The following is a 21,071-nucleotide window of genomic DNA, read 5'->3' as shown; positions in this document are numbered from 1 at the left end:
ATTTAAGAGGCATTTGGATAGGTATATGAATAGGAAGGGTTCGGAGGGATATGGCCAGGTGCTAGCAGGTGGGTCTAGATTGGGTTGGGATATCTGGTCGGCATGGACCAAAGGGTCTGTTTCCATGCTGTACATCTCTATGGCTCTATGTGGAGGAAGAAAGTGAATGTACTGTAACCAAATATACCAATGACTAAAATAGGTGGAGAGGCAAATTGAGAGAGTGATACAAACAATTTAGAGAGATATTGAAGTTGTTCATTTTGATAGGGAAAAACAAAAGGACGATATTATTTAAATGGAGAAAAGCTGCAGAAAGTTTCAACATGAATGGACATGGGTAATACTTGTGTACGGAACACAAAACTAGCACATGGGTGCAGCAGGTAATCAACAAGACTCATGGAATGTTGGCCCTTATTTCAAGGGCAACAAAAACAGAACTGCTGGAAAATCTCAGCAAGTCTGGCAGCATCTGTGGAGAGAAATGAGTTAATGTTTCAGGTCCAGTAACCTTTCTTCAGAACCCATTGAGATTTTCCAGTAATTTCGGTTTTTGTGTCTGATTTTCAGCATCCGTAGTTCTTTTGCTTTCTTACATCAAGGCTGTTTGAGTATAAGAACAGGGAAGACTTGCTGCAACTGTACAAGATGCTGGTGAGACCACATTGAGTATTGAGTAGTAGCTTTGGTCCCCTTATTAAAGATATTATTTTACTGGAGGCAATACAGAGAAGGTTCACTACGATTATCCCGGTATGGGAGGGATTGTTTTATGAGCAATGGCTAAACAGGTCAGGACTCTATACTCACTGGAGTCTCGAAGAATGAGAGGTGATCTCATTGAAACATACAGGATTCTTAAGAGGCTTGACAGGGTAAATGCTGAGAGGATGTTTCCCCTCATGGGAGAGTCGAGGACCAGAGAACACAGTCTCAGAATAAAGGAGCGCTAATTTAAGTCAGAGATAAGGGGGATTTCTCCTCTCAGAGGATCGAGTGTCTTTAGAATTCCTTGCCATAGAGAGCTCGGGGGCAGAGTTTATATCTATATTTAAGGCTGAGATAGATCCTTGATTGGTAGGGGAATCAAGGATTATAGGGGAAGGACAGGAAAGTCGACATGAGGAATGTTGGATCAGCCATGATCGTATTGAATGATGGAATTAAAAGGGCTGAATGCTCTACTCCTGTCCCTACTTCTTACGGTTTTAAGTCTATCAGTTCCATGAAGAAAAAGGTGAACATTTCAAGCTGATGACTTGCCTCTCTATTACAATAATCACAATTCTCCTCACTATAGTCTATCACATCCTTGCCCATTCGTTTAATCTGTTGATATGCTTTTGCAGACTGTTTAGCTTTGTCCACAGTTTCCTTTCCCATCTGGGTTCCATTTGCTGCAAATTGCAGAGCATCCGTTGAAATGCTTTAATTAAAGTTTATGTATTTAATTAGCTTAGTTCATATTTTTAGCTTAACTAATTATCTGATCTGATTTATTAGATAGCTGGATTAATAAAGTTTATCTTTAATTTGCCCTACACCCACTTCTCCCTGCTCTCTTCGCAGCCTCATCCTTTGACATTGAAGCCATTAATTTCTCTTTTTGCCAAACATCAAATGGTAGAATGGTCATTTAAGGTGGAAGATGGCAAGTGAGCTTATCCAATCTTTGTTTTTTTTAAATACTTCTCACCTTACTTCTGTTGTCTAATACACAGATTTCACCTGACCTGCTTAATGCTTCCAGAGTTTCCTGTCTCCATTTCAGCTCTCTTGCATCTGCACTTTACCAGAAATGTTCCTAGGCATGAGGGGCTTTAGTCATGTGGAATGAATGGAGAAATTGCAATTATTTTTACAGCAAAACAGTCAAAAGAGGCAAGAGAAAATATCTTTTGACAAAGTGGCTGTTGTGATCTGGAGTGTGATGCCTGGACGCACTTTCAGTCAAAACTTCTCAGATTCACTAACTGGTTATAGCACAGGAAATTGCTCAGCCTATCGTGTCTATTCTAGCTCTTTAAATGAGCAATTCAACTAGTGCCATCACCTGCCTTCTCCCTGCAACCCTCTACACTCTTCCTTTTCTGATATGGGCCGGGTGCTGGCCGGTGGGACTAGATTGGGTTGGGGTATCTGGTCAGCATGGACGGGTTGAACCGAAGGGTCTGTTTCCATGCTGTACATCTCTATGACTCTGTAACGATTCACCTCCCTCTTGAATGCCTCCACTGAATCTGCCTCCCAACACGTCAGACAGCAGGTTCTCGATCCTAACCACTTGCTGTGTGAAGCAGTTCCTCAGGACTCCATTGCTTCTTTTGCCAATCCACAAAAGTCAGAGAAGCAGAAGTAGGCCATTCAGTAATCAAGTCTGCTCCATTGTTCAATTAGATTATAGCTGATCTGATAATCAACTCCACTTTCCTGTTTTCCCCCCCAAAATCATAGATTTTTTTAATGAATAAGGGAATCAATCAATCCTTTGTCTCTCTATCCTTCCCCCAATGTGAACAGCTTCTCCCTATTCACCTTTATCAATTCTATTCTCCAGGGAAAATAGTCCCAATTTCTTCAATCCATGTGACTGAAGTAACAAAAGAGCATTGGATAAATACTGACAGGGATTGGTTTTATTGGTTTATGGGGGATATGGCACAGGCAAAATAGCTTCTTCCTGTGCTATATTATCGTGTTTATAAAACTGCACAATTCAGTGCAGTTGTACATTGCCATCCTCTGGACTTACATGGTACTACAGTAAATGTTCCTCACCAACCTACTGATTTTAATAATTATCTAAAATGATCAACTGAATGATACTCGTGGACCATCTTCAAAGTTTACTCCCTGCACTAGCTAAGCATAGTGGCACATCAACAACATGCACTGCAATAACTCACCAAAGTACCTTAGACAACAGCTTTCAAACTCACAACCTCTGTCACCAAAAAGGCCAAGGACAGCAGATACATGGAAACATCACCAGCTGCAAGTTTCCTCAAGTTCCCCTAGATAGCAAGCTACTCACCATCCTGACTTGGAAATATAATCAGCGTTCCTTCAGTGTCACTGGTTCAAAATCCAGAACGCTCTCCCTCTCTCCCTCATCCCGGGACAGCAGCCATTCATAAGCCAATTTACCACCATCTTTTCAAGGGATTGACAATAAATAATGGCCTAACCAGCAATGCCCATACACAGTGAATTAATTTTAAACATTCAACATGCTTCTAAATCTCCATGTTCACAAAACATTAATAACGTTAACCTTTAAGTATTACAAATCCCAAGAAACTTTCCAAGGGTGTAAGAAATAGAATATGTCATTTTTGTCATACAAGATATTGTAAAGATCTGTGTCTGTTTACCTTTGTGTTTTTTAACAGAGAAAAAACTATTTTAAGCCAAGTGTTTAGAAGGAATGCTGCATGTTTTGAAAGCAAGTAACTTGACGTTTTGATAAGCATTGTGTTAACAGTTGTTTAAACAAGAGACACGAAAATTAGAGAGAAACGACAGAGGGAATAAAAGAGAACCAGAGAAAAAGAGGACAGAGTAAATGAAACTGACATACAGAACATATAAGAGCCTTGGCCTAATTCAAACAGCAGTGGCTGGGATTTGTGGCAGAGGAACATGAGCTATGAATGAAGAGTAAAATACATTTTGAACTTGAGAGAGAGAGATGGAGAAGCAAGTGTCAAAAGGAAACCTTCAAAAACGGTAACCATTCAGGTATTAAATTGTTTCCAAAGATTTTCTGAAAAAAATCATAAAAGTCAACATATTAGATGATACTTTCAACTAAAAGACCAATGTCATAATTTATCCCTACAGAAAAAAAACAAAATTAAAATGATATTTCTTTTTCACTAAATAAAATCAAAGTTAGCCCATAGCAATTTTCAACATTTAAAATGGGGCATGTGTCATTGTGAGATAATTGCCCAAGAACATAAAAACAAGAAAAAAAGTCTCGATTTATTCGTATACAAGCTTTAATATTTTTCTGGGTGGATATAATCCCTGACCTCCCATCCTGAGGATGATACAAAATACAGTTCCAAATTATACAAGTTGACCTTCATCAGTGAAACTCATTTTGCCATTCAACTACAATGTACAGCCGTGCATCATAGTCCTGTTGCATACAGCTAGGCAATGCTGGGAATTCAATAGCAAGTAAGTCAGGAGCGTGATGGAATACTCCCCATTTGCCTGGATGAGTATAGGTCCAACAATACTCAAGAAGCTTGACACCATCCAAGACAAAATAGCCCATGCATTAGCACCATGTCCTCAAACATTCACTCCACCCACGCTCAGTGGCAGCAGCATATAGTATCTACAGAATGCAGTGCAGCAACTCTTAAGGCTTCTCCAACAACATCTGCCAAACCTATGACCTCTACCACCAAGAAGGAGAAGGGAAGCAAGTATATGGGAACATCACTACCTGGAATTTTACCTCCAATCATACACACTTTTCTACTTTGAAATATATTACTGTTCCTTCACCGTCACCAAATCAAAATCCTTAAACTCCTTCCCCAATAGCATCGTGGGTGTACGACACAACATGGACTGCAGCGTCTCAAGAAAGCAGCTTACCACCAAATCCTTCGGTGCAATTATGGACAGGAAAAAATGTGCAGGCCAAGCCAGTGACATCCGCATCAGGTGAATGAATTTTCCAAATCTGCAGAGCCTCCAGTCTATGTTTCCCCACCACTCCAGTTTTAACATATCTCCTGCTTGGACCTGGACATCTCTTCCTCTATACAGTTCAATACTTCAACCAGGCAGCAATATTCCCCTTTTGGCTGCTTTTCTCCAATAATCACATTCCCTGGAGATAACGCAAAAAGTATCATGATCAAGTCCCACTTCTTACTTACACGACCCAATCAATCTCACCAGTCTCTGCCCACCAAGCCTGTCACATTGGTTGAGTTTCTCTGTGTGGACACCTGACAGGAAATAGTCAAGTCGCTAATGCCTCAGCATGCAGTCAAACTGCTTGGCAAATGTCTCCAGGAGAAGGTCCACAGCGTCTGGCACAGTCACCTCCTTCTTCAGTGCTTGACTCAGGGAGGTGACACCTTTTCCCTCAATGCCGCAGGGGGTGATGTGGGAGAACCAGCTGAGATCATTGTTGCAGTTCAGTGCTAGCCCATGAGAGGTGATGTACCTGCCACAGTGAATCCCTGATAAAAAGCAAACAAGACAGAAAGATAAAGGTCACAATTCAATCTTGGAATTTCCAAGGGAAATAACAACTCAAACTTTTCCTGCCCTACCCACCCTTTTCTTCAGCTATCACTCCTACTGATTCTCAACACTTTCGACTTTTACTGGGATACAGGCTCCAAATGTTATGATCAGTTATATCCGGCCTCTTGTCCAAGGCACTAATCATAAAAATATTTGACAATGGAACGAAATACAATTCACTCTTTACTTGACAACTCAGGACTTGCTGGTTAATAATCAAGAGGGCAACTTGGTCTGATGTCTCCCATTGGCGTAACTGGGCATTAAGTCCATTTAGCATCTTTAGAACCATTGAAGCAAGTGCCATCTAACTTGGCTGAAACAAAGAACTGGAACTGTCCAGTTTATTCAGCACTGAATAGGAAGAGAGGAGAGTGGGTGAATGCAAACTCCCAGGATAGATACAACAACGATAAGATGAAGGGTAAAGCTCTGTCTACTCCGTTCCCATCAAACACTCCCATGACAGGGACAGCACAGGGTTAGATACAGAATAAAGCTCTGTATACAATGTCCCCATCAATCAACTCTAGGACAGACACAGCACGGGGATAGAAACAGTATAAAACCTCCCTCTACTCTTTTAAGCTGAAAGTAAATCTCCTTCTGCACCGTTCCCATCAATCACTCTGGACAGGGGACGGCACGGGGCGAGTTACAAAATGAAGGTCTCTCCGCTCTTTTTTTCAGAAAGTAAATCTACCCCCACCCGACACTGTTTTTTTCAAGATAGTACAGAGTAAATCTCCTTCTACTGTTTTAAACTGAAAGTAAAGTACAAGTTAAAGGTCCCTCAACACTGTTCAACAAATATTCCCAGGAAGAGTACAGCACAAAGTTACACAGTAAAGAAGATACCGCTACTCTTTTAAACTGAAACTAATGCTCCCTCGTCACTGTCCAGAGAGACCCTCAGGAGAGGTACAGCACAGGGTTAGATACAGTATTGAGGGAGCTTTGTTCTGTATCTAATCCCATGCTGTACTTGTCCTGGAAGTCTTTGATGGGGACACAGCAAAGCTCCATCTATACGGTCCTCGTCAAACAAACACTCAATCGACATCTATAAATCCCAAAGCTCCTTTGATCTTTCGTTTTTGAAATTCTTTTTCTCGTTGCAAATATTGCACAGATTGCTATTTTTGAATGCCTAGATCTTCCACAGTCTTCCAATTTTTCCCACCCACTGTTTGTAAATTTTGTTTTTTGCTTCTTTACTCCCAGTTCATTTTTCCTTCTCAAATTTTATTACATCTGTAATAATCCCAAGTGACGTTAGCAGTGGACAATTCAGATTCCAGACTGAAAGCTGGCTGGATATTTTGTTTCTGTTTTAACATAATGGTCTCTCATTGAAACATAAGCATGCAATTTTGCAGATTTGGTTTTAGCAATAAAACATAAGTTTACTAAGCAAAAGAAGTTAAGACAAAATAGAATTAACCAAATTATTTAAGTTGTTGTGGTTCTGTTCGCCGAGCTAGGAATTTGTGTTGCCAACGTTTCGTCCCCTGTCTAGGTGACATCCTCAGTGCTTGGGAGCCTCTTGTGAAGCGCTTCTGTGATGTTTCCTCCGGCATTTATAGTGATTTGTCTCTGCCGCTTCCGGTTGTCAGTTCCAGTTGTCCGCTGCAGTGGCCGGTATATTGGGTCCAGGTCGATGTGCTTATTGATCAAGTCTGTGGATGAGTGCCATGCCTCTAGGAATTCCCTGGCTGTTCTCATAAAATAAGAAAATCTTCTTTACAAATTCCATTACTCGCACTCCCAAGTCTTGAAAATTGTAAAGGATTTCCTAAATTTTTCATACTTGAGTTTAAAATGTTCTCAATTTTAAGTAACCTCTTCAGGATTGGATCTAAACACTTCTGCTCCGATAATTCCTAAACTCTGTACCCAGTAATCTGCTGTTCTATCCTCGCCCTTTTTCTGCAGCACTGCTTTATACATCTTTCTACATCCAAGGGCTACTACAGAACTGTCCCAAAACTGAAAAAAAATTAAGTTATAGATATTTCCCTTAAGTTATTATATATAAAAAATGTTAACAATTCCAGACTTTTCCAACAGAAACCTTGATTCACAATTGTTTACCTTGCTTGACAGTAAACTCAATACAAAAACCCATTAGTTCTGAAAGAAAGTCTTTATGTCAACAGAAATGTTAAGTTACTCATTAAATTCGACAGATATGCAGAAACTTCCTTACACAAATTCAAAATTTTAAGAGTTTAAACTTCAAACAAATGATATAGTATTTTAAATAAATATTTAAATCATAAATTATACATCACACTTATCATGTATCCACAATAAATTGGCTGTGCCCATCTCACTCTCCCACTTGTGTTCTCAAAGTATTTCAGTCTCTTGATATAGGAAAAAGCTCCACTTTTTGTCCGAAAACATTTTTCCTTATCCGGATTCTCTGAATTGAAAAATAAATTAACAATTGACTCAGCAGCCAACCCTATGAAACATTACTTTCACCTTTCCTCCAAACACAGCAACAGCCCAGGGCACAGATCTGAGAGGCTGAATGGCTTCCTCCTAAGACAACAAGATATAGGAGCTAAAGTCAGCCATTCTGCCCATTGAATGGTAGTGCAAAATCAATGATAAACTTTAACTCCAGAACCACAGAATTATTACGGTGCAGGAGGAGGCCATTCAGCCCATCATACCTGTACCAGTTCTATTCGTAGCGCCAATTTCTGCCTTTTCCCCACATCCCTGCACACCATTTCTATCATATAATGCCCTCTTATATACCTGAATTGAAACTGCCTCCATTACATTTCTTCCAGAGGCAGTGGTATCACTTACCTATAGCACAGATTTTGTCATTTTGAACCCATACTCCAGTGTCAGGCGAGGTCTCTGCCTTGATCCCAAACCTGTGGCATAGGCGGATAACCGTAGTCTCCAACTCGCCCACGTACCACCGGACGCTCTTCCTGAAGTGAGCCAGGTTGAGGATGGGATAACACACCAGCTGCCCAGGGCCATGAAAGGTGATCAGGCCACCTCTGTCAGACCGATGGAACTCTGCCCCCAACTGCTTCAGTCTCTCCTCCTCCTTGATTGGGTACCGTGCCGTCCTAATCCCAATGGTATAGACAGGATCGTGCTCACACAGCAGCACGGCGTTGACGGGGGGTTCAGCCGTGGGCTGCTGGGACAGGGCATTGAGGTGACGTTGAATGAAGGTCCGCTGTGCCTGCAGCCCATCTGCATACGAAATCCTGCCCAGATTCACCACTTCAATCACAGGCTTCAATAAGGGCATGGTGACTAAACATAGGCTGCAGGGTGCACAGAATAAGAGATAGTGTTTATAGAACACCTTTCACACGACCACCATATAAAGTATATCCAATGAAGAACAAGTTACTGTTGGGATGGAGGAATTGCAGCAGTCCATTTGCAACAGAATGTGATAACAATCTGATATTCTGTATTGCACAATGGTTAGAAATAAATATTAGCCTGCATGATAACTTTTAAAGTGTTAAAAGCAAAACAAAAACACAGTTTGGGCAAACTTTAAATTGTCAGTCCCTTCCTATTTTCCAGGTTCTGTGTCAAATTTAATTGGTCAAAGCTAAAACTCAGGCAGCATCCGAGGAGCAGGAAAACCGATGTTTTGAGCCAGAGCCCTCCTGATGAAGGGCTCTGGCCTGAAACATAAATTTTCCGGCTCCTCAGATGTCACCTGACCTGCTGTGCTTTTCCAGCAACTCAACTCTGATCTCCAGCATCTGCAGACCTCACTGTCTCCCAAAGCTAAAAGTCAACAAACACCACGTTATAGTCCAACAGGTTTATTTGGAAGTACTAGCTTTCAGAGCCCTGCTTCCTCATCAGGTAGCGGTGGAGCATGATCATAAGACACAGAAATTATAGCAACTGAAACAATATATTGAACAAACCTAGATTGCTGTTAAGTCTTTAATCTTTTAGAATGGGTTGTAGGTTTCAGTTCATTAATACGTAAATCCCAGAATTTCTTTTAAGCCACTTTCTCAAGATAACTTAAGGTTTTATTTTTAAAAAATGACATCTCAACTCAGACAGTGCATTAAAGCTGCGAGGTTAGAGTCTGTCTATATCACAAGTCTTGAGTCAGACTCGTTCTATTTCCAAAGTATGAATTTATAAAACATTACACAGATTGACGGCCTGCATTGACTGCCTGCAGATTGCATGCTTTTTGAGCAGAATAGAATGTATCTACAAATAGAATTCTGCAAACACTTCAGCAGTCAGGGATATTCGGACTCGGATTCGAGCGACCATCCTCCAAGGTAGACTTCGGGATATGCAACAATGCAAAGTGGCCAAGCAGAGGCTGATAGCCAAGTTTGGGACCCACGAGGATGGCCTCAACTGGGACTTTGGGTTCATGTCACACTACAGGTGACCCCACTACACTATAAATTCTCTCTCTCACATACTCAGACACTCACGCAGGCACACTCAGACACACATATATACCCATGCACACACACTCATAAGCTTATACTCCCTCACACACACTCACATGCACGCACACACATAAGCGCTTATGGGGGGAATTTGCATTTGAGGAATTGGACTGGCAGACACATCTGTGTCTCATGATCCTGTTCCACAGCTACCTGATGAAAGAGAGGGCTCTGAAAGCAAATATAGGTACAAAATCCTTTATCAGAAATCCTTGGGGCCAGTTGTTTCTCGGAATTTAAACTTTTTTGGATTTTGGAATAAGTTACATTTTCACAGTGAAATTAAAAAAAAAGTTACCTAACAGCAGGTGCACGTGTGAATAGTATGAGTGCGGAGACACAATAGACGCCTGCCAGTGCTGGGCCAAGCCGCCACGTCACATCTGAGTGATGTGGTTTGAGTAGGTGTAGAGTTGGGTCACCTGTTCACATTCCAAAATGATGCTCCATACTCCATGAAAAACATCTAGGATTTCGGAATTTTAGATAAACCCCGTTGGACTAAAACCTAGTGTTGTGATTTTTAACTTTATCCACCCCAGTCCAACACCGGCACCTCCACATCAGATTTAACTGGGGCATTGCAAGATCCCAATACATAGGTGCCTTTCCCAGTTTCAGATCAAGATGGAAACAGAACAGTTTCAAGCTAAGTTCGGGTGAAGTGAGCAGTTTTATTTTCATCCACTTGTGGAATGTGACAATTGCTTGGCCAGTTGTACCAACAGAACCAGCAAATGCCAAATGACCAAAAGTTCTGGTTGTTTGAGATATATCAAACTGCTCAATATTATCATCCGTACCCACAGTCTGTGTTTCTTTTGTAGTACAACTCTGCACTAGGTGCTCCATTTAGTTTCTGTTAAAAACAATGAATTTCAGATGACAAAGCTACTGAGTTGTCTCTCATTTGATTTGATGAGAAGAAAGTTTGCATGATATAGCAGCTTGTCACATCCAGAAACATTTCAAAGTGCCCCATAAAATATTGAAGTGTGCTTGCTTTTAATGATTCAATGGAACAATCATTTTGCACAAAGCAAGGCCCCACAAACAGCAATGTGTTGCATGATTAGTCAAAATATTTTTTGGTGATTTCAGCAAAGTAGGAAGAACAACTACTGGAATAGAGAGTTGTGAATGTTTCTTCTTTAAGAACAGCCCTTTGGATTAAATGCTGATCAGCTGGACTGGGGCTTAAGGATAGGCGCGTGACACTTCACAACTGTGTTTGCTAGCGAGATGGCAGAATCTTGTTGTTTCTTAATCTACAAAGCGACTCCATGCTAGCTGATTTGTTTTTGTTTCTTTTACTGACATGTTCCGGATCCATCAGGATTTTAGTGCAACTTGGAGGTTTCATCATAGGATGTCTCTTGGTAGGTTCAAATCATTCACTGAGATGCTTCGTGTATACACTCGTCTCCGGTGCTGGTTGTGAAAGCTTCTCTTTGGTCTTGCATCATAAAACCTTTGTGAGAAGGCTGGAGATCCAGTGTGCACAGTATCGACCCAATGGTAAAGAACAGCAAGCAAAAAGACTAGCACACCCAGACAGTTTACAAAGCAAAGCAGCTCTTCTTCGGTCATCCCGCAGGTCTGGGAAAAATGACGAAAGAACCAAATCACTATTTGCTCGACTAGTTTCAAACCCACTTATTTATAGAATTGTGATTATACAGGGTCAGTGGCTCAGTTTTACAAGCAGCAAATCTGAAGTCATGCAATCAAACCTCACCATAGCGATTACAAAACTGAATTCAATATTTTTGATTTGTGATCCGACACTCAAAAGTGATCATTAAAGCTGTTAGCTCATTGCAAAAACCTCAGTGCACTAATGATCTTCAGAGAAAGCAACAAGCCACCTAACATAAGAAATTAAGGGCAGGAGTACGCCATTCTAATCTGAGCCGACTCAGCCATTCAATATGATCACTGGATGTAGGTTTGCTCGCTGAGCTGAAAGGTTCACGTTCAGACATTTCGTCACCATACTAGGTAATATCTTCAATGAGCCTCTGGATGAAGTATTGCTGATGATTCATGCTTTCTATTTACATGTTTAAACATACAAATAGAAAGCAGGAATCATGAGCAATACTTTGTCCGGAGGCTCACTGAAGACGTTACCTAGTATGATGACGAAACATCTGAAAATGAACCTTCCAACTCAGCGTGCAAACCTACATCCAGAACCTCAACCTGAGCTACAAATCTTCTCAAAACTCACTAATATGATCACGGCTGATCATAGAGCTAAATACCCTAGTTCCACACTCTCTCCACATGCTTTGACCCCTTTAAACGACAAAAGCCATATCTACTTCCTTCTTGAAAATATGTTTTGGCCTCAACCCACTTTGTGGTCGTGAATTCCACAGGCTCATCACTCTCTGCATGAAAAACTTATTTTTCATCTCCGTCCTTACTGAAGTCCATATAGATCATATCTACCGCTCTGCCCTCAATCCTCTTTGTTACTTCAAAACAGTCAATCAAGTTTGAGAGACATGATTTCCCACACACAAAGCCATGTTGACTATCCCTAATCAGTCCTTGCCTTTCCAAATACATGTACATCCTGTCCCTCAGGATTCCCTCCAACAACTTGCCCACCACCCACGTCAGGTTCACTGGTCTATAGTGATGGCTTGTCCTTACCAACTTTCTTAAACAGTGGCACCTTTTTCCGGCACCTCACCGGTGACTATCGATGATACAAATATCTCAGCAAGAGGCCCAGCAATCACTTCTCTGGCTTCCCACAGATTTCTAGCGTACACCTGATCAGTTCCTGGGGATTTATCCACCTTAATGCATTTCAAGACAACCAGCACTTCCTCCTCTGTAATATGGACATTTTTCAAGACGTCACCATCTATCTCCCTACATTCTATATCTTCCATGTCCATAAGAGGTAAAGTTAGTAATTTTGCAGATGACACCAAAATTGGAGGTGTAGTGGACAGCAAAGGAAGTTACCTCAGATTACAATAGGATCTTGATCAGATGGGCCAATGAGCACAGAAGTGGCAGATGGAGTTTAATTCAGATAAATGCTGCATTTTGGGAAAGCAAATCTTAGCAGGTCTTATACACTTAATAGTAAGGTCCTCGGGAGTGTTGCTGAACAAAGAGACCTTGGAGTTCAGGTTCATAGCTCCTTGAAAGTGGAGTCGCAGTAGATAGGATAGTGAAGGCGGCGTTTGGTATGCTTTCCTTTATTGGTCAGAGTATGGAGTAGAGGAGTTGGGAGGTCATGTTGCGGCTGTACAGGACATTGGTTAGGCCACTGTTGGAATATTGCATGCAATTCTGGTCTCCTTCCTATCGGAAAGATGTTGTGAAACTTGAAAGAGTTCAGAAAAAATCTAAGGATATTGCCAGAGTTGGAGGATTTGAGCTATAGGGATAGGATGGACAGGCTGGGGCTGTTTTCCCTGGAGTGTGGGAGGCTGAAGGGTGACCTTATAGAGGTTTACAAAATTATGAGGGGCATTAATAGGGTTAATATGTAAAGTCTTTTCCCTGGGGTCGGGGAGTCCAGAACTAGAGGGCATAGGTTTAGGGTGAGAGGGGAAAGATATAAAAGAGACCTAAGGGACATATTTTTCATGCAGATGGTGGTACGTGTATAGAATGAGCTACCAGAGGAAGTGGAGGAGGCTGGTACAATTGCAACATTTAAAAGGCATTTGGATGGGTATGTAAATAGGAAGGGTTTGGAGGGATATGGGCCAGGTGTGGCAAGTGGGATTAGATTGGGTTGGAATATCTGGTCAGCATGGCCAGGTTGGACCGAAGGGTCTGTTTCCATGTTCTACATCTCTATGACTCTATGACTCTTAAAAGGTCTCTGCCTTATGTCATTCAAAGTGGATCAGCATGGCACTCCGGTTTACTGAAGGTATGGTAACTAAATTTGCTAAATACACAAAAATAGCTCAGAAAATAAAAGTTGTGAAAAGGACAGGATGAAGCTATAAAGAGAAACAGATTGGTTGACTGGGCAAGGATCTGGCAAGTGGAGGATATACAAACTTTTTGCGGGGGTTGACAAAGTAGATACTGAGAGGCTACTTCCCTTTGTGGAAGAGTCAAGGACCAAATGGCAGAATCACAATGTAAGGAGTCACCCAGTGAGGACACAGAAGGAATTTCAGGCGAACGTGATAACCCTCACTCCATTTAGTGATCCGACCTAGCCAGCCCTCTGCAGTAAAGACTTCCACAGATTCATGACCCTCAGAAGAAATTCTGCCTCATCTGAGTTAGATGTATGATACCTTGTTCTGAGATTATGCCTCTGGTCCTAAACTCTCCTACAAGGAGAAACAATTTTTACATATCTACCCTGTAAAGTCACCTATGAATATTATATGTCTCAATAAGATCACTTCTTTGGAATTTAGAAGAATGATAGTACAAGCCAAAACTACTTAACCTCTCCTCATAAGGTCATTCCTTCCAAACCTGGTCACAGTCTAGTGACTGGTCTCTACACTACATACAATGCCAGTACATCTTTCCTTAAATAAGGGGACCAAAATTGTTCACAGTATTCCAGCTCTGGTCTGACTCGCGCCTTGTATAGTTTTAGCAAAACCTCCCTACATTTATTCTCCATTCCCTTTGAAATAAAGGCCAACATTCCATTTACTTTTCACAATATCCATTGAACTTGGATACTAGCATTTTGTGTTTTATGGATAAGCACTCTGTAGCTTTCTAGTCTTCTATTTAAAAAGGACCTAAGGGGCAGCAGATGGTGTGTTTATGGAATGAGCTGCCAGAAGAAACGGTGGAGGCAGGTACAATCACAACATTTAAAAAGCGTCTGGATGAGTATAGGAATAGGAAGGGTGTAGAGGGATATGATAGCAAATGGGACTAGATTAATTTAGGATAGCTATTCAGCATGGATGAGTTAAATCAAAGGGTCGGTTTCTGGTTGTACAACGCTTATGACTTTAACTAATATTGAGCTCCTCTGTTCTTTCTGCAAAAGCGAATAACCTCACATTTCTCATATTCCTTCTGTCAAGTTTTTGCCTGCTCACTTAACTTTGTCTATAGACTTCTGTAGATTGTGTGTCATCCTGGTCACTTGCCTTCCCATCTATTTTTGTGTCATCTGCAAACTTGGCTATAGTACATTCACTTTCTTCATTCAAGTCATTTATTTATGATATATATCAATGTGGCATTAATGCTGTTCCCTTTGGCACTCCACAAGTTACAAGTTGGTATCCAGATAATGTCCCTTTATCCCAACTCTGTCTTCTATTAGCTATGTATTTCCTCTGAAGAAGAATGTAAAATAGGGGTCACTGTTTAAAAATGAGGCGTCACCCAATTAAGACTGAGATGAGGAGAATTTCTTTTGAGGGTTGAGAGTCTTTGAAACTCTTAACCAGGAAAACCAGTGGAAACAGTGTCTTGAATATTTTTAAGGCAGAGATAGTTATATTTGTGCTCAGCAGCACGGTGATGGGTTATCAAGTCTAAGTAGGAGTGTGGAGTAATCTAATTGAATTAGCTTTACTGTCACATGTACTCAAATGAGTACAGTGAAAAGTGTATAATTTGCCACTTAATTGCATCAGCTTAGGTACCTAGATATGAGAAAGTTTATAGCCTTAAATGTTGTCCTTAAACATTTAGACTAAAATGTAATTTTGAATTATAGAACACATTTGCTGCATACTAGAAAAATGATATGGCAGGGAAGGTAAGATAATTAAGAACATTTGCCTTAATATCAGCGAATCTGTATAAACATGACACTGAGTAATAACATTCACAGCCGTTCCTTTCTGAAATTAATAATGTTTAATTCGGTCCTCGGAACAAAACTCTGTATCAAATTAACTTCTCTCCCGAATTGTCTTTTGCTATTATCTGTCTAGTTCAGAACATGCAGTGCTTTCATTAACTTTTGCATTTGTGACAGTAACACCTTTGTAAACCTGTGTATAAAAATAGTCTGTTTATAATAGGATGACGGAGTAGCCTGCCTAAGGGCTCCTGAAGAGCTGATGTTCTACTCTCTTGGGTTATTAGAATCCAGTTAGCCTGGCTTCTCGGTATCAGAGTTATGTTGTTGTGTGATGCTATTAGTAAATGAAGGGAATGATTAAAATTAAATAAACTGTAAGAGTTTTTTTTATTCCAGACCAAAGAGTACGATGTCCGGGACGAACCATGAGACAGGGATACAGGTCTGAGTCCACAAGGGATTCCCTCGGTTGTCTCACATCTTTACTTTAAGAGATACAATCCTTCATTACAGAATAGAGAAATGGTGAACAAAAAAGTTACATTACAGCTATATACAGTATAACCAAAGGTCAGAAAAATCAAGAAGCTAAGTTAAGAGACAAACATCACAATCTCTCTACAAAGACTCTCCACAGCTGGGGGCTGCCACGTGGTCTGATGATTGGCTGCCGCCATGCTCTACACTGGGCCGCTGGTGACCCCATTTTGGCTGCTGGCACCTCTGCTGACCCCGGCCGAGGGAAGGGAGGGAGAGGAAAAAAAACAAGAAACAGAAAGAAAAAGAACGAGTGAAATGGAGGAGCTCCAGCTAGAGCATACTACTCTGCTGCCATCTTACCGGAATTCAGATCAGTCATGTTGTTAAATGAATGGCAGAGTAAGCTCAAGATGCTGAGTTGCCTAGTTCTGTTTCTATTCTATATAGTCAAATGAATGTCAGGAAGCAATGCTTGGATTATTTGTAATTGCTTGGTACTGGTGTGGTATGAATGTTCCACTCAAGTTCAGCTCTATATTCCATGTTTAGATGAAAGCTATAATAGAGGTCAGAAGGTTGGAAACCAAACTGGGTTAACGAAGAGGTTAAAGTTGAGTAGGTGACACTCGATAACAATATTGACAACATCTTCTATCCGGGTAAAAACAATGACTGCAGATGCTGGAAACCAGATTTTGGATTAGCGGTGCTGGAAGAGCACAGCAGTTCAGGCAGCATCCTCAGATGCTACCTGAACTGCTGTGCTCTTCCAGCACCACTAATCCAACATTTTCTATCCATCTTGAGTTGGTTGAGTTGCTTCAGTAATAACCTTCCCTCCATAAAAGTTAGAAGTGGGATATTCACCAAAGCTTACACAATGTTTAACACCATTTGACTCTGCAGTTACTGAAGACAAAATACAGCAACACCTGGACAGTATCCAGATTTGGATTGACAAGTAGCAAGTAACATTTGTGCCAAAAGTGAAAATGCTGGAAAATCTCAGCAGGTCAGGCAGCATCTGTAAGGAGAGAAAAGAGCAGACGTTTCGAGGCCAACTGACCCTTTGTCAAAGCTGATCTCTATTACAGCTTTCGTCTAAACATGGAATATAGAGCTGAACTTGAGTGGAACATTCATACCACACAAGTACCTGCTGAGAGTTTCCAGCAATTACTCTTTTGGTTTCAGATTCCAGCATCCACAGTAATTTGCTTTTAACATTTATGCCACATATGTAAGGCAACAGTAATTTCCAACAAGACAGAATCCAAGCATCATGCCTTGACAATCAATGGAATTACCTTTGTTGAATTGCTCCACTAGCGATATCTTGCAAGTTTACTTCAGTTTCTGGTCAAAGTTGACTACTCAATCAAATATAGTGGCTACAATAGCAGGTCAAAGGCTCAAAGTTCTGCCATGAATAACTCATCTCCTGACTCCCCATATCCTATTGACCATTTATAAAAGGTACAAGTCAGGGATGTGAAGGAATATTCCCTACTGTCTGAATGAATGCAGCTCCAACAGCACGAGAAGCTTGACACCATCCAGCAGAAAGCAGTCCATTTAATTTGCAACACATCCACAAATATCACTCCCTCCAACAATGTTCATAGCAGTAATGTGTACCACTTAAAAGGGCAAGGTAGAAGATACGTGGGGAGACCACTACCTGCATGATCTTCTCCAAGTCACTCTCCCTCCTGGCTTGGTAATATAATGCCATTCCTTTATCCCTATGTGAAAATTCTGCATCTCCCTCCCTAATGGCATTATGGGCCTACCTATATGCTATTGTACATCAAGCAGACGTAGGGAATATAGCTCTGATAAAACAACACCCCTTTGACTTACTCCTTTCAAAGCCAGATAAGTCCAGAAGGAGGTGGAGGCCATGTTCAACGAGGATATCATCAAACCAAGCCAGAGCGAGTAGAGTTCGCCAATCGTCTTAGTTTCCAAACCGGACAGGGCTCAATGATTCTGCTTAGATTATCGGAAGGTCAATGCCGTTACAAAATCAGTCTCGTATCCAATTCCTAGATTGGAAGACTATATAGAGAGAAAGTTGGACAAGCCAGTTATATCACCAAGTTGGACTTTATGCGTGGTTACTGGCAGCTACCTTTATCAGAATCAGTGAAAGAAATTTCTGCATTTGTAACCACAAGTGGGATACATCAATTTAAAGTGATGCCTTTTGGAATGAAAAACACACCCTTCACATTCTAAAGACTCATGAACAGAGTTGTGGCTGCGTTAACAAACTATACAGTCTATTTGGATGATGCAGTGATCTTTTAAGTCCAGGAAAGATCACATGGTACAGTTGGTAGAGCCGTTTGAATGGCTACGAGAAGCAAAACTGCTAATAAACTTAAACAAAACTGAACTTTCGAAAGCAGAGGTGACGTTCTTGGGACATAACATCAGTCATGGAAGGTCAACCCCATGGAACGCAAAGACGAAGACCATCAAGGAATTTCCGAGAGCAACCTTGAAGAAAGGAGGAGGTGCTTCGATTCTTCAAACCCAGCGGATTCTATCGGAAGTTTGTTCCAACGTTCAACAGTGTAGTGGCACCATTAATTGATTTGCTGAAGAACACAAATTTTCAATGGTCAGAACAATACCAGGGGGCATTCGACCATTTGAAAGCAATATTAACCAATGCACCAGTTTTAGCTACACCAAACTCTTCAAAACTTTTTAACAGTTGCCATTGATGCTCACGACATAGGAGTTGGAGGTGTACTGTTACAGGAAGATGAGGATGGGATTGAACTGCCAAAAGACAACAGATGTAGGTTGTTAGTTTAAGAGCTCTCTGAGAGGTACCTGTTTGGGGAAGGAGAACATAGAGGCCGACCTGAAGAGAATAAACAGGAGATTCGACAAAGGTGATTGGTTTTGAAACGTACCTTTATCTATCAAAGAAGACCTGTGATCAGAACCCCCAAGAAGAAAAGAAGACAGAAAAATCTACAGAGGTCACTCTGCAAAACTCTGGTTTTGAAACGTGATTTTTTTTTGTAAATCATAATCGGGAGTTTTATCAGACTCTTATTGTAGAGGGGGGAGGTAAAAGGTAGGTTTAAGAGAAAGGAGTTGTAAATAGTTGTTAGTTAATTATTCTCTGCTAGACTTAAAAAGCCATTAATTTTTATTTTAATTAGTGACTTTTGAGGATACTTCTTTGCCCCTCAAATTTTAACAGATTACATGACAGGGTGAAGCTTATCTGTGTTGCTGGTTTAAATTAACAGAGGGGTTTACCCAGTGTCGTAACAGACTGTTGCGGTTCAAAGCAGCAGCTCATCACCACCACTTTCTCAAAGGCTACTAGAAATGGGCAACAAATGCTGGCCTGATGAAGGGCTTTTGCCCAAAATGTTGATTTTCTTGATCCTTGGATGCTGCCTGAACTGCTGTGCTTTTCCAGCAGGACAACTCTAACCTCCAGCATCTGCAGTCCTCACTTTAGCCTAATAAATGCTGGCCCACCAGCAATGCCCACATCCTTTGAGTAATTTTATTTTTAAAATGAGTGCATATGATTGAACATAGTCTGATGGGCCAGTGATTGGCCTTTCATTAATCTGGTATCAAGAAGCCAGCTGATGTTATTACTGGACAAGTCAAATCCCACACTCATATCTGGATTGGTGGATTTTTTTTGTGTTTTATCAATTTACCCTCCAAAGCATAAGCATGGACCGGAAACGTTAACTCTGCTCAAATGCTGCCAGACCTGTTGAGTTTCTCCAGCATCTGCAGTTCTTTGGAACACCTTGGGATGTTTCAGAACCAAAGAATGGTTAGAGCATAGGAAAATACCACGCTGTATCTCTTCATCTAGCGATACTCAACTTTTTGCTGTAATTCTACAAGCGTTCTTTTTTCAGATCATCCAATTACCATTGAAACGTATCTTCACGACGTTATAAAGCTATTCCAGATGCTAACCCCGTTGTCGTGGGTGGACGCTTGTTTTATCCCTACCCCCCCTCCCCATGCCTCCGTTGCTTTTATGACCAATTTTGTTAAATCTTTTTGTGCTTTTGTTATCGGTCGTTTCACCAGTGGGAACAGTTTCTTCCCTCCTACTCCATCCAGTCTAATGTTTCCTCTAATTTTCCTTCCTTCAGCACGAAGGTCCGAGGTCGGTGCTCAGCAGCGGCTTCCAGAATCAAGCCGCAGCCTGAGACGATCAACGTGCGGGAGGCAGGCGGCGGGAGGCGGGGGCTTCAAGGGAAAGTTGGTCCGGGCCCCTCAGCAGTTTGAAAATGTCGATGACATCTCCTCTCACCTGACCTTCAAGGAAAACCGTCCAGCCTCCTCAATCTAGCGACGTAAGTTAATTTTGACTATTAAAAGTTTACGAATGGCGAGATTCTGCACTGGGTTACTGTTCACCACAGAACCTTCAGACAGACAGTGAGATTTAATATATAGCCCCTTACACCGCAATACATTATAATTTTATGAGATAAAGTAAGATTGAACCAAGTTTTCAAAAATAAAGCAGCCCTTACCAATTCAGAAAACGGTAACCACCTCAGACCGCGGCTGCCGCCATCTTCACAACCTTTAAACCCACCGCAAAGCTTCAATATTTAAATATTATTATTAATTTGAATCCACGCTGGTTCATGTTTTACAATCCCCCACCAATCGTCTGTTAGTAAGAAAACAATGATTTTATTTCTGGGGATTTTTTTTCTCTCAGGGCACCTGGTTGCCAAGGCAACACGCCCTGCCCGCCCGCCCACTGACCCTTGACCCCGCGTTTCCCGCCTGCGCCCACAGGCCTCCACCCCCCGACAACTGGCCCCGCCCCCATGACCTCTCACCCTCCCACTCTCCGCTTTCCCGCTTCGGCCGTGGCGATGGAGGAGCTGGAGCTTGTGGTGGAGAACATTGAGGAGCTGGTGGCGGATGAGAATCGGATCGTGAGTGGGGGGGGTAAAGACAGTGAGGGGTACACCACCCGGGGGGGGAGGGGAGGGGAGAGAGTGAGGGGTACACCA

The 21,071-nt window shown here is 41.5% G+C and overlaps 2 protein-coding genes across 7 annotated transcripts in view; one reads left to right on the top strand and one right to left on the bottom strand.

Moving 5' to 3' along the window:
- Nucleotides 1-3,989: 3,989 nt before the first annotated feature.
- On the bottom strand, nt 3,990-20,745 carry lipt2 (lipoyl(octanoyl) transferase 2). Of its 4 annotated transcripts, XM_043692554.1 has the most exons (4): nt 20,577-20,745; nt 11,089-11,369; nt 8,110-8,588; nt 3,990-5,216 (listed from the first exon to the last, which is right to left on the bottom strand). In XM_043692554.1, the coding sequence occupies exons 3-4, from the start codon at nt 8,570-8,572 to the stop codon at nt 5,002-5,004; spliced, it is 678 nt and encodes a 225-aa protein (XP_043548489.1). In that variant the 5' UTR covers nt 8,573-8,588; nt 11,089-11,369; nt 20,577-20,745; the 3' UTR covers nt 3,990-5,001. The 4 variants fall into 4 exon arrangements, with proteins under 4 accessions (XP_043548489.1, XP_043548487.1, XP_043548490.1 ...); XM_043692552.1 differs by lacking the exon at nt 11,089-11,369 and having other exon boundaries at nt 20,577-20,743; XM_043692555.1 differs by lacking the exons at nt 11,089-11,369; nt 20,577-20,745 and adding an exon at nt 17,896-18,108.
- pold3 (polymerase (DNA-directed), delta 3, accessory subunit) overlaps nt 20,205-21,071 on the top strand; it is a 44,275-nt gene continuing 43,408 nt past the window's right edge. The window contains exon 1 of one of the 3 annotated variants that reach the window (XM_043692549.1): nt 20,205-20,393. Coding sequence is in view for 2 of the 3 variants with exons in the window: in XM_043692547.1 (XP_043548482.1) it covers nt 20,883-20,993 (111 nt within the window). In the remaining variant the exon portion in view is untranslated. Of the gene's footprint in view, nt 20,394-20,871; nt 20,994-21,071 lie in introns of those variants that run through there. The other 2 variants (XM_043692547.1, XM_043692548.1) reach the window with 2 other exon arrangements.

This window comes from Chiloscyllium plagiosum, chromosome 6 (assembly GCF_004010195.1).
Source record: "Chiloscyllium plagiosum isolate BGI_BamShark_2017 chromosome 6, ASM401019v2, whole genome shotgun sequence".
Classification (NCBI taxonomy): Eukaryota; Metazoa; Chordata; class Chondrichthyes; order Orectolobiformes; family Hemiscylliidae; genus Chiloscyllium; species Chiloscyllium plagiosum.
Note: the sequence above shows the minus strand (reverse complement) of the source record. Positions and strands in the feature narration are given on the sequence as shown.